General features: G+C 38.5%; 1 protein-coding gene across 1 annotated transcript in view; it reads right to left on the minus strand.

Moving 5' to 3' along the window:
• Positions 1-16,198, minus strand: part of cpne4 (copine IV) — a 180,546-nt gene that overhangs the window by 26,363 nt on the left and 137,985 nt on the right. Inside the window, exons 8-10 of the mRNA XM_031904401.1 lie at positions 14,947-15,045; positions 7,104-7,190; positions 3,136-3,195 (exon numbers count right to left, since the gene is read on the minus strand). Coding sequence (XP_031760261.1) covers positions 3,136-3,195; positions 7,104-7,190; positions 14,947-15,045 — 246 coding nt within the window. The remainder of the gene's footprint in view (positions 1-3,135; positions 3,196-7,103; positions 7,191-14,946; positions 15,046-16,198) is intronic.

Here is a 16,198-nt window from a genome sequence, read left to right on the forward strand (position 1 = left end):
GTCTTTACTAGTTATTATAAGTAAGAGTACAATAGAGGAAACAAAGGAGCCAGCAGGGTAGCACAGAAGCACTCATTAGAGCTTCAAATTAACAGAAATGCTACACCCTTTATACCACAGCAGCTGCTGATCTTTTTGGAAACAAAACGTATGTTTTTCATACAAAAAGCACAAAACACAATGGGCCAGATTCACTAAACAGTGGATCACTACTTGTATAGTATTTAGAATTATGTGTTATATCTGGCATAATAATAACAAATTCAGTTTTGGGGGTTATTATTGTTGGGGTGGAAATTACCTTCAAAAGTGATGCTATGCATTTATTAAAAGCCAAATTAAAACAAAAAATAAAGCCAGATCAGGCCTCTCTCTCGCTGTATTTAATGTGTTTTGGGTGCTATTACTTTTGCCCCTTAGGGCTCTGGCACACGGGGAGATTAGTCGCCCGCGACAAATCTCCCTGTTCGCGGGCGACTAATCTCCCCGAAATGCCATTCCACCAGCGAGAATGTAAATCGCCGGTGGGATGGCATACGCCTCTCAAGGCAACTCCTTACATTCTCGCCGGTGGGAAGGCATTTCGGGGAGATTAGTCGCCCGCGAACAGGGAGATTTGTCGCGGGCGACTAATCTCCCGTGTGCCAGAGCCCTTACTGTACAATGTATTTAAGATCTGTAGTTTTGTTCATAGAAGTAAATGTACTATTATTTACAAGTGCATACTGTGAGTGTGTGTATATCTATATCTCTTTTACTGGATAAGCTAATTGAGGCTAATAGCACAAGGGGCAGTGTTTCCCCCTGTGCTATTAGCATGTGTATTTTAGATGTAGAGCAGGGGTCCCCAACCGCCGGGCCGCGGACCAGTTCCGGGCCGTGGACAGCAGGGCAGTGGGCCGCAGCGCACCCCCCCTCCCCAGCGCGTCGCATGTATTACGCGGCGTGCCCCGACCCCCTCGGTCCGTGGGAAAAAAAATTTGCCTCCTACCGGGCCGTGCTGCTGAAAAGGTTGGGAAGCCCTGATGTAGAGGAATGCCTGGAGCCACCCTAAATTATTAGGCGACAGTATAGGAAGTTTTGGCTGTTTTCCTACTTGGTAATAGTCAGGAGAGTACTAGTAGTGCCTTTGGAGGACTATCAGTTCAGGTAGCTGATTCCTTCAGCAGAGATGTCAGGTAGCTGCTATCTTGTTACCTGACCACTGTTCTGCTGATTGGCTGCTGGATAGTAAGGGGGGGAGACTGAAGTTTATCAGAGCAACGTCACATGGCTCAGAGCACATGGGAAACAGAAAGTGTTTAGCCCCTTGTCAGAATATAAAATTATATTTAATTGATGTGTTTTGCTAAAACCATGTTTTCCTGTGACAGAACCCTTTATGATGACCAGCTATGGGACTAGCCAATCTGTTTCTGTCCTGGCCTGTCCTGCACTCACTATCATCTGATTCATTAAAAATTCACTATGCAATTTGTAAGGCAAATGTTTTGCCTGCAACTTGCATTAACAAAGTTAAAACACCCCCTAAACTTCTAACCAAAGGTACTTTTTACATTAATATTGAAGATAATTAAAGGTGATAATAGAAGATAATGGTATTAGAATAAAGTATCCACTGACATCAGAAAACAGAGGAAAATTCATGTTAAGGTTGAATTCTCTCCCTGAAGCGGTTGTACTGGCAAATACATTAGACAGCTTCATGAAATATTAGAATACTTGTTTACCAAGGGCGACGATGCAGGGTTTCTTATATCAGCTTTTAGTACAAAGCTGACCCAGGAACTGATCTAGGAACCCTTTTAGAGTGGGGAAGGAATTTGTATCCCCACTGAGGCAAGTTGGAGAGGCTTCAGATGAGGTTGTATAATGACCTTCCTCTGGGTCATTTAGCAGGTTTCGCTTAGACAAAAAAAGTTAACCTTCAAGGTTATTTGCTCAACCTAAATTATTATTATGATACTAAAAAAAGAGGGTCTGATTAGAATGAGAACCACTTACAAGTAAGAATTAACAGGTCAGTCTTTAACATAAAACTTACTGTGAAGGTGCAGCCCCCTTTTAACCCTTCCCCTCCTTACAACACACTGGGAACATAACAGTCCCAGTAAGATTAGTGTTAGCCTCAGCAAGGGCCACAATTATAAATGAACCAGTTTACTATGAAAAGTGGGAAAAACGTGCAATGGTCATGAATATATAAAGAGCTATATATAATTCTTAGGCATGTGGCTCCTTATCAAGTATAGGTATAATTAAAAGTATATAACGAGAAAATAAAAAATGAAAATGACTAAAGCCACCTCAGGGCGGCATGGACCCCAGAAACACACCTGAATTCATCAGTTCTTATATGCAAGATTAAGAGAATGACCCTGCTGTCTTTTAGCTCCCTGCAATAAATCGAATGACTTCTCTCATACCCGCCCCTCTCACTATAAATTCATGTTTTGTACTACCTATATATCCTTTACTGTACAAGCTAATTGAGGCTAATGGGGCTTTCTTCCCACAGTGTGGCAGAGAGATGCCTGAAGCCACCCTAAATTATTGGGAGGCAGTATAGGCAGTTTTTCCTGTTTACCCTAAAATTCAGTACAGTACCAGCAGTGCTATTAGCCCATAGAGCTCCTAACAGTTCAGGCAGAGTTGTCAGGGAGAACTGCTACCTTGTTATGTGCCCATTGCTGATCAGCTGCTGGGGGTGAGGCTGGAGGGGGTGGCATCACTCCAACTTGCAGCACAGCAGTAAAGAGTGAATGAAGTTTATCAAAGCACAAGTCACATGGCTGAGGGCACCTGGAAAACTAAGAAAATGTCTAACCAATGTGAAAGTTTTAAAATTAAATAAAAAATCTGTTTGCTCTTTTAAAAAATGGATTTCAGTTCAGAATTTCTGCTGAAGCAGCAGTATAAACTAAAACATGTTTTCCTGTGACAGAATCCCTTAAAGCCCCACAGTCTGATCCATGTGAAGGATAGAAAGGTTCTACTTGAACAAACATCTGAAGGGTGCCAATCCAAAGCTGTTACAAAACACAATCCATTGGATAGCAAAAATACCACAATGGCTGCTTCAGCTTATCCATCATAATTTGTGTACATAGTAAAATAAATGCATTATTTACTTACTGTAAACTGTATCTGACAGCCGCCCATGATGTAGTCTAAAAATGAATGCATCTTGTGGATCTGGAAAACACATCAAAAGGCATATTCTGTTCAGTTCTTGATTCACAGACAGTTGCTTATCATACAGTATGTTTATAGATATTGGAGCTAAAAACAAAATATATTGAAAAAATAAAACAAACTGTAAAATCAGAAAATCTGATTATTGTATTCATCTTTTATCAGTAATGCATTTTCTACCTATTTGCTTTCTGTTTTTGACTTATTCATCTTTTATCAGTAATGCAGGCCCTACCTATTTGTTTTCCTCTCTCTACCATCTGCATGCCAAAACTAACTGCCTATTATAATTCCGTTTTTTCCTAGCTTAAATATTATGTTATTTACAGTTACCCTTTAGTTTAAAGTTGATATATAAATGTTCATTGTTTTTGTTTGTTCTGCCATAGGTAAACCTTCTAATCTGCCATGTTTTCTGGGAGGCTTTGTGTATATGTAGAACAGTGTTCCCCCAACCAGTGGCTCAGGGGCAACATGTTGCTCACCAACCCCTTGGATGTTGCTCCCAGTTGCCTCAAAGCAGGGGCTTATTTTTGAATTCCTGTTGGAGGCAAGTTTTGGTTGCATACAAACCAAGTATAATGCCAAACAGAGCCTTCTGTAGGTTGCCAGTCCATATACGGACTGTAGCCAATTATAGCTCTCATTAGAACCCCTAGGAACCTTTTCCATACTTGTGTTGCTCCCCAACACTTTTTCCATTTGAATATGGCTCACGGGTATTAAAGGTTGGGGATCCCTGTACAATGTAGAACCTCTGCCATAAACAAAAAGAAATACACATTTCTTTAACATAGTCTTACATATTCCAGTCGAGCCGTGTAACTGTCAGAACAGTCAGAATATATGAGTCTTCTCATATATCTATTATTATTTTGTTTTGGGTTAATGACCATAAATTGTTGGTGTGGGAGAAAATGTAAAGTCCTCTGCAATAAGGAAACACAAATACATGGCAGAACATAATGTAACATTAAAAAGGTTAGTAAATAAAATAAATCGCTTTGTATACTTTTAAATATAATGTACTACTAACAAAGAACTTTGACATTCACATCAGTTTGAATGTACCATTGAGTCCTATGGAGACTTAGAATAGTACAATAGAATAGGATAATAGACTAGTCAGTGACAGCCTGTTCTTGACACATTTTCAAGGGGAAGTTAATACCATCATTATTTTCTATTTTACAAGTTTCAAGGGGAAGATAACTCCACAATTGTTTTTCTATTTCATACACTTTCAAGGGCAAGTTAATCCTATGATTGTTTTCATACATTGTTTCAAGGGGAAATTAATTCCATCATTGTTTTTTATTTCACACATTTTCAAGGGGAAAATTAAACACATTATTCTTTTCCAAGATTGAGTGCCAATACTAATTCATGGAAACGAACGTCTGTTTAAACTTTTGAGTTTTAACGATACTTTCAGCTCGAAAAATGTGTGATTTTTGAAAGTAAACCCAAAATTTTCATACAACCGATAATGGCATTATTGTGACACTTTATAAATACAACAATCATCAAGTTTAATTCAAATTTATACCATGTTGAGTTTATACGACTTTTAAGGCCAGAAAAAAATGAATTTTAGTAAATCAGCCCCTTGAAGTTATGTGTAAATGTAATTGCTATGGAAATGGGTGTTTGCTTAACCCCTGCTCTACTCCTAGGTATGACTTGAAACTGAAATGCAGGCATCTTATATCATAATATATAGATATATATGTCTTTATTGCTTTTCTGAAGTACAAGAATGTGCTCCTTATACGGCAACTGTAAAGAAATTGTGTTCCCACATAGCAAACAAAATTGCCTGTGGATGTCCAATATCTTCTAAAGATTCTATCATGACATAAGCTCTTTTTTATAAACCTATTTCATGTTGTAAATACAGCTATTGCACACAGAAAGTCAACCAATATGCCCACCCCCCACTCTTGTCTAATAGTTCTACTCACTGCATGGCTGAAACATGTTATGTTAATCATGCCCTTTTATAATGACATAAGGATATTTAAAATATAACAAGGAAAACACATGATGCTAGAAAGACAAAAGGCTAAATGTGGCTGAACTTGCTAGAGCCCCTCTGAGATATTATGGGGGTTTGGTAGGTATCTTTAGTTGGATAGTGACAGCAGAGTAAACTAGAAAGGGAAGTTTGAGAACAAACTTTATGTTGGGTTGAAAAACGTGAAATCCGATCTGTTGTTGGCTCCGCCCACTTTTTTTTAAAACTTTGACCACAGTTTTTGATAGTGTCTGAATGGCAGCAATTTAAATTTCCCCACTGAAAGTCAATGAATGACATCGGTCGGTGGCTCTGCCCACTTTTTCTAACCAGGAACTGCAGTTACCCAGTTACCAACTTTGAAAAGTTTGGGGACTCAGGCATTAAAATTGTGAGACTGACAGCATTTTACACTTCACCATTGAAAGTAAATAGGTGAAATGTTGGCTGTTGGTGGCTCCACACACATTTTTCTAACTTTGAAAGGCAAATACCCAGTGATTAAGTCTGGAAAGTTTAACAACCCTGGAATTAATACTCAAATAATGAAATATAAACCAATGAAATGTAATAGGTGGGAATCAATTGGCTGTTGGTGGCTCCCCCCACTTGTCTAACCCTGAATATGTATTCATCCAGTGACTGACTGTGCAAAGTTTGGGAACCCTGACATAAATAGTGTGAGAAAGGCAGCAATTTAAACTTAAACCAAAAAAAATAAATTCAATGGGTGAAGTCTGATTGGCTGTTGGTGGCTCCACCCACTTTTTAAAACCTAAAAATGCAGTCCCCTAGTGACCCTGGTGTTAATACTGTGAGAATGGCAGCAGGTTGAATTTCCCCATTGAAAATCAATAGTTAAAATCTGATTGGCTGTTGGTGGCTCCACCTACTTTTTTCCACTGCTGAACTGCAGTTACCTGGTGACTAGCTCTGCAAAGTTTGGGAACCTTAGTATTAATATTTAAAGAATGGCAGCAGTTTACATTTCAACATAAGAAGTCTATAGGTGAAATCTGATTGGCTGTTGTTGGCCCTAAAGTCATGGAGATCCAAATTACGGAAAGATCCCTTATCCGGAAAACCACAGGTCCCGAGCATTCTGGATAACAGGTCCCATACCTGTATTATACATGGAATTGCCACTGTGCCATCCTGCTATGAGTTCTGGGGTATTATACAAATTGCCACTGCTTTCATTTATATATTTACAGAGGATGTATCTGCAATATGGGGAGTAGTTTACTGGAGGTGTGTCTCTAAAAGTGGGCATGGGCTAAACATTTTGCAGCAATTTTCCCCTCACCTAGCCCTCACCCAATGTCAAACCTGGGGAGGAGGGGGGAAGATAGGGGGCCTCATCAATCATGAGTGCCTAGGGTACCCCTGGCTCACACAGGATCTGTATTTATTTAGCTTTTCTTTAAATAATGTATTCTGTTAGCTTGTCCCTGCATTTCTTTGACCCTAATTCATTTTTTTTCTTAAATTCTTATCCTGTCAAAGTCAGCCCATAGATAAGAACTAGCGTTAGAAGCTAAGCATGCCACTAGTTAGGTTCTCTAACTCTGTGGGGATTAAATTGCACATTTTCTGGGTCAGGTCAAAAAAGGGGTTATATTTATCCATCTGCCGCATATCGATAGAGATGAAAAAGGAAACTAGGAGAGAGATGTCTGAAAGTGTAATGAAAAAAAAATAACAGACCCACTGGCTCATGAACACAACACAAAGATTACCTACAGTAGATCAAAACAATACCCATCTAAGTAACATAGACATCATTACTTGCATACAGTGTGCCTCTTCTAATAATACATGGTTAAATACTGTATATGTGACAGGATACATTCCCTCTGCTTTTAACATTTAGGTGGTTTATATGCCTTACCTTGCACTGATTAAGAATTACAATGCCTGAATTCTTGTAGTTTTTTTTCTTCATTTTGTATTTAGGATTTATGCATTCCCACTGCACCTGTAATGAGCACACAAAGCAAAATGAAAATCAATTAGCAGCAGGACCTTGCATTGCTGGTATCCCACTGGACGCCTTAGTTTGATGTTACATGGCTTGGAAAGAAAAGAATCAGCTTTGCAACATGGCTTCTTAGTTATTGATACAAAGTGGGGAATAATGAGCTGGGCCTCATGCATTTGTGCATCTGTATATGTAAAGGCATCAGAGTATTGGATGCTCTACTTGGGCTTTTGTTAGGACACAATTCATAAGTGTAACGGGGTTACAAACAAAATTTGAGGGAACAACTGCATAGAGCTAACGCTGACTTAAAAGACTTTGCTAAATGAAGAATGAAGGTTGATCTAAAGCACTCTTCTCTTGTACTGTGTGAGGGGTGTTCACCAATCATTAAAATCCTATTGGGAGCTCATTTCTGATACCAGTTGTACAACAAAGTAACCACGATGGTTTATAGAATAGAAAGGAATGCCTAAAAGTAATGTATGGGTAGTAAAGTCCATGGCTGCTGGACCAATGGGAAGGGTAGATTTTTGGGAAAGTGATGCAATCATTATGTCCTTCTTAACTATTTCTGTTACTATCACAAATGTATTTGCCAGATTTACACAATGGCCATGGTAAGTGGCAAGCTAGTGGGTTAAGTAGCATTGGACCTGTAGCCAATGGCTTGTGCCCTGCTCACTGCTGCAGACCCCTGGGATTGTTTCTAATTCATGCCTGTAGTCACATGATTATTATTGTTATTGATAATGTTTAATGTGTTGAAAATATATTCATTAATGAAGCTGTGGCCTATACATTTAACCACTTTAAAAATTGTTTTGTGTCTTTATTACATCAATGGGCCAAAGCTGAGATCTTCCAGTGATCTTGCCCATCTGGTGGCAGTTGAATCACTAGATAGGACTTAGCTGAAAAATGGGCTACTTTAGATGTAACAACTGTTTGACAAGCAGCAAGTTATAGGATACATTCTCTACACATACCACTCAAGACAGATATTTAATTTAAACATGGGCTACTTGCACCACACAAATGGTGTATATGTCATAATGCTTCCACAGCCTATACTACAGTTTATTGATTGTAATATCGTAATATGTTAAATTTGCTTATTGAGAAATTATTTACAATACTAGAAAGCAGTACAGCAGAACAACCAGTGGCAAAAAGCTGGTTTAATAAAGGACACACTGTGCCCTAATGTGTATACATATGTATACATATCACCACTGATCATATACCAACATTGATCATATACCAACTTCTTGTAGAAGTGGTGATAAGAAATTATTACTGAGGTGAGAAAACATATTTATATATACATTGAACATATTAACACCAAACAGTACCTAAAGATGAGCCTGTGCACTCTTTGATGAATGATATACAGGACTAGATCCCTTTCTTTTACTTATATCAATGGATTTGTGCTGTTCCTGTAAAAGCTCTAGACTACAAAGCATAGAGGTGAGGGGAGGAAGAGAATGAAGGGGGAGAGAGCAGAGAGGAGCAATCTGAGCAGTCTTGTGCCTTGCCCTAAAGGATTTTTCTGAGAGCAGGAAGTCTGACACAGAAGATCATGTATACAGAATAAAAGGAAAGGATTGTGGTGTTTCTTTTCACTGAGGACTCAGAGAAGAATTTTTTAAGTGCTTATGGCTGTATTTACATAGACCTTTCTGATAAAGCTTACTTAGTTATTACCTTTCTTTAACCTAATGAAAGCACAGTTAGAGTTTTACAATGTTCTAATTAGTGATCTAAAACATTTGTATATAATATTCTTCATTAGACAGTTATTACACAGTTATTACATAGCAAAATGTGGTTGCACTTAAATAATTTTTAAAGGTGGCATATTTTGGGGAGGCACAAAAATAGCTGATTCAGAAAAGGAGGCCTATGCAGCGAATCTGGGACAGGTGGAGTGAAAGGTAGTATGACAAAGGGACAAATAAAAAACATGAGGTTGGGTAAAAAGATGGGCATTTTGGGAGTTGAATAGAATATGAAGGAGAATGGCTTAAACTTCAAAGAGAGGAGAAGCAAAATGCAGGATTCTCTTACTTTATGTTACAGAAAAGGAGCAGACAGAATCCCTACCACCCACCCCAGCTGAGAAGTTTAGGAGGTGAGATGTTGTATAGTGGGGCTGCACTACTGGGTAGCTGGAAAGGGGGGTGGATGTTAAGGTTTGGTTAAGCAGCAATATTTTCTTTTAAAGCTGGAAGGAGTTAATTCATGTTTTTAAAGGAGAAGGAAAGTCATTTTGGCATTTTACTGCCAATAGATTTGCCACATTAGTGACACCTAGAACACTATATTTATTTTGCAGAAACCATTACCATACCTGAGTAAACATCTTTAGAACCTTTCTCTGTTTGCTTAAGATAGCAGCTGCCATTTTAAGTGGCTTCCTTCCTGCAGTCTCTAGCTGTTATAGATGAGATCACACATTCCTAAGGGAGGGGCGTGGGAGTTCTTAGAATTCTGGTGGGAGGGGGGAGAGAACTGCGCACACTTTGGCCCTGAGAATTAAGGCTGTTTCTGAGAGAGGAAGTCAGACACTCGAACATCATGTTTACAAAAACAGAGACAAGAAATCCTGTGTTTCTTTTGATAGAGGACTCAGTGCAGCATTACTGTAAGTGCTTATGGCTGTATTTACATAGACCTTTCTGATAAAACGTACTTAGTTTTTAACTTTCCTTCCCTTTTAAGTGCCTGTTACGTCACACATGGGATATATTTCAGGCAGCAAATGCCCACTTGATGGTTTTCTCACTAAAATATGCCCTGTTTGAGCAATGGAAGATGCTATGCCTGTCATATTGCCTAAACACCTAGAGCAGAAGCAGGATATAAATATATATACAGTTATGAGACCTGTTATCCAGAATGTTATTTATTAGAGCTCCAACACTGCTATGTACAGACATTTGCAAGCAGGAAGTATAACTAACCACCGAGAGCAAGCAGAAGTCAGGCTAGAAAAACACACCCACTAACTGAGAGAATACATATTTGGTAAGCATGTAGCTCCCTCTAGTGGTGAACAACAGGATATCTATACAATAACCAACTAAGAAATCATTAAACCCAGTAGGATTGTTTTGCTTAATAAGATTAATTATATCTTAGTTGGGATCAAGTACAAAGTATTGTTGTCTTATCAAACAAAAAAAGGAAATCATTTTGTAACCTGAGAATTAAGCTGGCCATACACGTGGCGATCCGACGATGTTTCGTACGACCATCGGTCGCACGAAACATCGTCAGATCCGCCACACACCATTCAGGGCTGAATCGGCAGGTAAGGAGGTAGAAACAATAGGATTTCTACCTCCTTCTGCCGATTCAGCTCTGAAGGGAGAATTTTGGTCAGGCGCCTTCTATGGCGCCCGATCAAAATTTTCTAACCTGGCCGATCGACGAGCCGACCGATTTCAGCAGCTTCCTGCGACATCGGTCGGCTCGCTGACATACCATACCATACCATATCGGTGCGTGTATGGCCACCTTTATTTCATTAAAATGGAGTCTATGGGAGATGGCCTTCCCATCATTCGAAGCTTCCTGGATAACAGGTTTCCAGATAACGGATCCCATACCAGTATATATTTCTTCCAGTATCTGGAAGTCATCATGTTATCTGCCTATCACCTATTTTACCTATCACAAAATATGCTAGTTCAAACCATTAGTAAAACATGGTGTTTTGTAAACTAAGCCCCACTGTTAGATGGAATTCCCTACAGAACATTACATTGTAACAAAGAATAACAATGGATTATATATATATTTAATATATAGCCAAGAAATCCAAGAACTATTCTGTGGATTTTTACTTTAAATCTGGGCCGAATATATTAGGTTAGGTTTTGATGAACATGACTTATTGTCACTCACAGAGGTCCCAATCATTAACTTCTACATCTCTCCTAAGTAATCTGCCTATCTCTTTCCTGCTGAGTATTCCTCTCTCAATACAAGGACTTCTGTAATATATAAAATATGTAGAGCCATACAGTAATTTCTGGGATTCCCTTGCTATACCTGGCATGCTGAAAGTCAATTAGCTCAAAAAAGGACATTTTGTCCCATATTGCTGCCCCACAAACCCCATCTGCCGATTTCCCCTCTTGCAGCGATGCTCAATTATCGTTCTAGTGTAATGGATTTTCTGACTGAGGTAGCAGACAGGCACGACAAACGTGTATGTGGGAAATTCTCCAGCAGCTGCTCATCCATCTCTAGAGAGAATCCTTCTACCATCAAAGTATTAAGTGTTCATCAAACCAGATTTTAATAGCAATAAAACAGAAAAGTAAGTTTGAGCTATATTTACAGCTTGAATCACTGCATTAACTACACACACATACTGTGTCTGACAACCTCATTTAAACATGCAGAGCTATTCAGAAACAATAAACCAACAAAACTGATTTGAATGTGCCTTAAATACCTTGGGTCCCATTCACTAAACAGCTGTGGCAATCACTGCCTGCTATTCATATAGTGTTGGGAGTTATTATCCATTTTTAGTGTTAATATTGTTTGGGGGGGGGAGGTAATAAAGCTAAGCCTACTGTTGTTCCTCCAAAATTGATATCAGCATGGGATCTCTTGTCCAGAAACCCAATACCCAGAAAGCTTTAAATAAGTGGTTGGCTATTACCCACAGGTCATTTAGGCAAACATATTTTTAAAATGATTTCCTTGTTCTCTGAAATAATAAAACAGTACCTTGTGCCTCATTCCATATGAGCTAGAAAAAAAAACAATCCTAAACATTTTTAGTAGACTAATGGCATGGTGTTCCAAATTATAGAAAGCATCCTTATCTGAATAGCCCCTGGTCTAAAATAATCTCAGATCAGATGAGGCTAAATTCAGGGAAAGTAGACTTTGTTTAAAGGGGACCTGTCAACCTAAAAAAAAAAAAAAAATCAGATCATTTTCTATCATGTTAATTAAGCAAGATAAACTTTATTTGCACTATATAAATTATTTATATCTTGTTTCCTTTAGTCTTGAAATTTACACTCACAGCAAGCAGGCAGGCGCCATTTTGTGAACACTGTTATAAAGGCAAGTTTTGTGTCATCCCAAAATCTTATGTATGTGCCAGAATGGGGGACCTGATGCCCATGCACAGGCTACACAATTATAGATAATGAGTAGAAAAGGGGAATGCAAGGAGTGAAGTGACATCTAGGTGTAAAATGGAAAGTGAAAGTAATTGCTATGCCTGAGGCATAGAGACGGAACAAGCAATACATGATTCACAGCTAAGGTTTGAAATACATTTATAACAGGTATGAATAGTTTAATGAAAAAAGAATTTGGGTCTAGTATTTACTTAATATGAATTTAATTATACAGTGATGTATGTGTGGGTGGCGGGTCCCTTTGGTGTAGGATGTAGCGATTACTGACAACTTTACATCTGTATCTGTATAAAAGAGCTTTACAACCCCTTTTAAGAAAATAAATTTTACCTGTGTCTACCCACAATGCATTATTTTCACCCATAATGCATAACAGGTAATTTGCCTTCTAAACCTAATAGCACACATGGTAATCCTAACCACTGGATATGTCAAAAATCATGGGGCGATAAAAATTGCTGATGATTCCTTGGCGAATCAATAAATATTTCCTCATTTATAAGGAACTTCAAAAATAATATATGAAATAATTCATTTAAACTTGCCTTTTAAAATTTAAAAATCAACTATTAGAAAATCAAGCTAATACTTGATTTAATATCTATGTTAGTCATTAAAATAGCCTAATTAGGAAGCCCAGTGTTAAATCATTACTTCCTGTTTCTGTCTGTGTGGTTAATGTGACATTTGGATATTTATCTAACACAACAGAACAGCAAGGTCATTCAGCTGCAAAGCACCAACGTCAGTATTATGATCTGAGCAAGAACAGAAATAATATATTTTTTTTCCCTAGATAGGGCTGTAACTTCATCTTTTTATAACCTACCAAATCCACATGCAACAGGAATGTTTTCCCGCCACCAAAAATGTCTCTTGCACGGTTGCACAGACATTGGTGTAATTTGTAGCATTTATCTAAACCAGTAAATATTAAGAACTGCAGCATGTTATAAAAGGGTGACATTTCTAAAAAAAATGCACACACATCCCAGACATGTAATTCTAGAATTTTTTTTTATTCTAGCATTTATATCTGTTATTGACCAAATAGATGGCACTGATCTAACAGAGCTGAGTTACTTACAAACTGGGGGACCTAATGAATCATTAATATTTGTAGAGTATGTAACCCCTGGTTGGCTAGAAATGGTCCTATCCAGCTAGTTAGGAAAAAACATGGGGCACATTGGACTCTCTTTCAAAGGATGGGCCTTCGCTGTGTGGAAGAGTATATATGATGGTATTTTTTAACTACACCTTCCACTGGCAGTTATAAACTACTGATGGAGAAGAGGACACAAGGAGTTCTTTTGCAGCAAACTGGAACTAATAACTTTTATCTGTCCAAGACAATAGCAATGCAGGGTTATCAATATGCAGATGTTGATAAATAGATGCTGGTTCAAAATGTAGAGCATACAGAATAAAGATGCACCACTGTGGAGAGTAGCATGGGTAATACAGAATGTTCATAGGGTTTCTACCTTTAATGGTCCGGATCCCATAGAGCAGACATGAATCAGGGAGAATAATCTAAGCATGGTACCCTTGTCACTACTGCGGCCCCTTCACTAAGCCCACAGAGCCTGTAAAGGAGAATACCCCAGCTGTCTCTCCTGGTTGGAGCAAATAAGCTGCTCTTACTAAATAAAGCTGACTGTCTCACTTTTCTAGAAGGTGCTATAACAAAATACTATCCTGCACTTACTAATCCTCATTCATGGGGTCCCTGCTCCCCAACTTCACTAGAGCTAGATGGCTTCTCTAGGGCAGATGAGGCTTTACTGGGGCCTTGTTGATCCCAGGCTCAGTGGTACATCCACCTGGTTCAAAATAGAAAAATCCACCCTCTGCTAGACAATATATTACAATGTGCAGGAAGTGGTCATAAGGCCAGAGCTGTCAACCTAGACAAGTTGGGTGCAGGAAGGGGGGGGGGGGGGTAGGGAATGTGGCCAGCCACTGAAATATTTTTCCGATACCTGGAAGTAACTTTACATATGTCACGCTTCAAAAGTGACATCACGTACATGCGCACAATTGCAGCTGAAGTGGAAAAATTCTACACACACCCATAATTCACAGCCGGACATTGGGGGATTTTGTAAACATCAGGAGAATGCTGCTGAGGGACGGGAGACTGGGGGAGAGCCAACAAAATCGGGTAACACCCAAACAAATTGGGTGGTTGACAGCTTATGGGCCAATAATATAGAGCTATGAGCAAATTACATACATAGCTAATAGCAAATTAAATACACAAGCTTTTGCCCAGTAACATTGAAATAAGGAAATGTATGGTGTAAAGCTATATAAATTGTTGACCCTGTAGTCCCCTATATGTATACTTAAAGGTCACCAATTTGTCTGATTGCTGCTTTTGGGATGCACATATTTCAGTGACTTCTCTAAATCATTAAATATGGTGGCCTCTTTCTAAGAGGGTGGACACCATATTGATATTATCAAGCACCTTTGCACTTTGTGTTGTGAGTGAATATTCTCCAAAAAAAATGTAAAACAAATGTAAAACATAAAGTACAATTCAGCCAGTCAGGGAAGTTATACTGTACCTGTCTCCCTTCCATTGCGCCTCTCATTTCCTTGAAAGTAGAAGTAAACTCTCCAATGAAGTCATGTTTTCCATTTGAGTCCCAGTCCCAAACTATACACTAAGAAAAAGGTAAAAAAAAATTGTTATCATTGTGTATTTACATTGGCCTGGTAAAAATAATCTCTATATCTTAAAAACTGTGCTGGAGGGAATGTTGCCACAGTTGTTTCTGCAATGTTTTTTTTTAGTTATAGCACTCACAGAAAAGAAACACAGGATTTCTTGTCTCCTTTTTTGGGAACATGTTCTTCTGTATCAGACTTCCTCTCTTTTAGGGCCCCTTAAGGTTTGGGCTTGAGTCTGCAGTTCTCTCCCTCTCCCTTCTCCTGCTTCCCCTTCCCATAAGAATTCATAAAACTCACTCCCCCTACCCTTAGGAATGTGTGATCTGAACTATAACAGCTAAACTGCAAACAGGAAGCTAGGAAGACCAAGCTAAAATGGCAGCTGCTATCTTAAACAAACAGAGAAAGCTTTTAGGGCTCTTTACTCAGGGATGGTAATGGTTTCTATAAAATAAATATAGTGTTCTAGGTGGCACCAATGTAGCGAATCTATTGACAGTAAAATGCCAAAATGACTTTCCTTCTCTTTTAAGACAATATTTATTTTTCCTTAGAAATCAGTTCAAAAATGCCTTTATAAATATGAAGTGTTCTTCTAAGTGCTTTAGCCATGATGTCTTTGCCTTCCTCTAAACACCCCTGTCCCCCTTTATCTGGGGGCAGAAATCACACTAAGATGACTGGAAAAACCCACTGAATACTGTAGTAAATGGAAGCTTGGGTCACTGACTTTCTTACTACAGGTATGGGACCTGTTATCCAGAATGCTCAGGACCTTATCCTTTTCCGGATAAGGGATCTTTCTGTAATTTGGATCTCCATAACTTAAGTCTGCTAAAAATAATTTAAATATTGAATAAACCCAATAGGCTTGTTTTGCCTCCAATAAGGATTAATTATATATTAGTTGGGATCAAGTACATGGTACTGTTTTATTATTACAGAGAAAAAGGAAATCATTTTTAAAAATTAGAATTATTTGCTTTTAGGAGTCTATGGGCGATGGCCTTTCCATAATTCGGAACTTTCTGGATAATGGGTTTCCGGATAAGGGATCCCATACCTGTACTACCTTGGCACTGCACACAGGATAAATCACACTAACCTAAACTTAATTGAAATTAAAGTACATGAATGGGATCAGTT

This window comes from Xenopus tropicalis, chromosome 6, assembly GCF_000004195.4.
Source record: "Xenopus tropicalis strain Nigerian chromosome 6, UCB_Xtro_10.0, whole genome shotgun sequence".
NCBI classification, from domain to species: Eukaryota; Metazoa; Chordata; class Amphibia; order Anura; family Pipidae; genus Xenopus; species Xenopus tropicalis.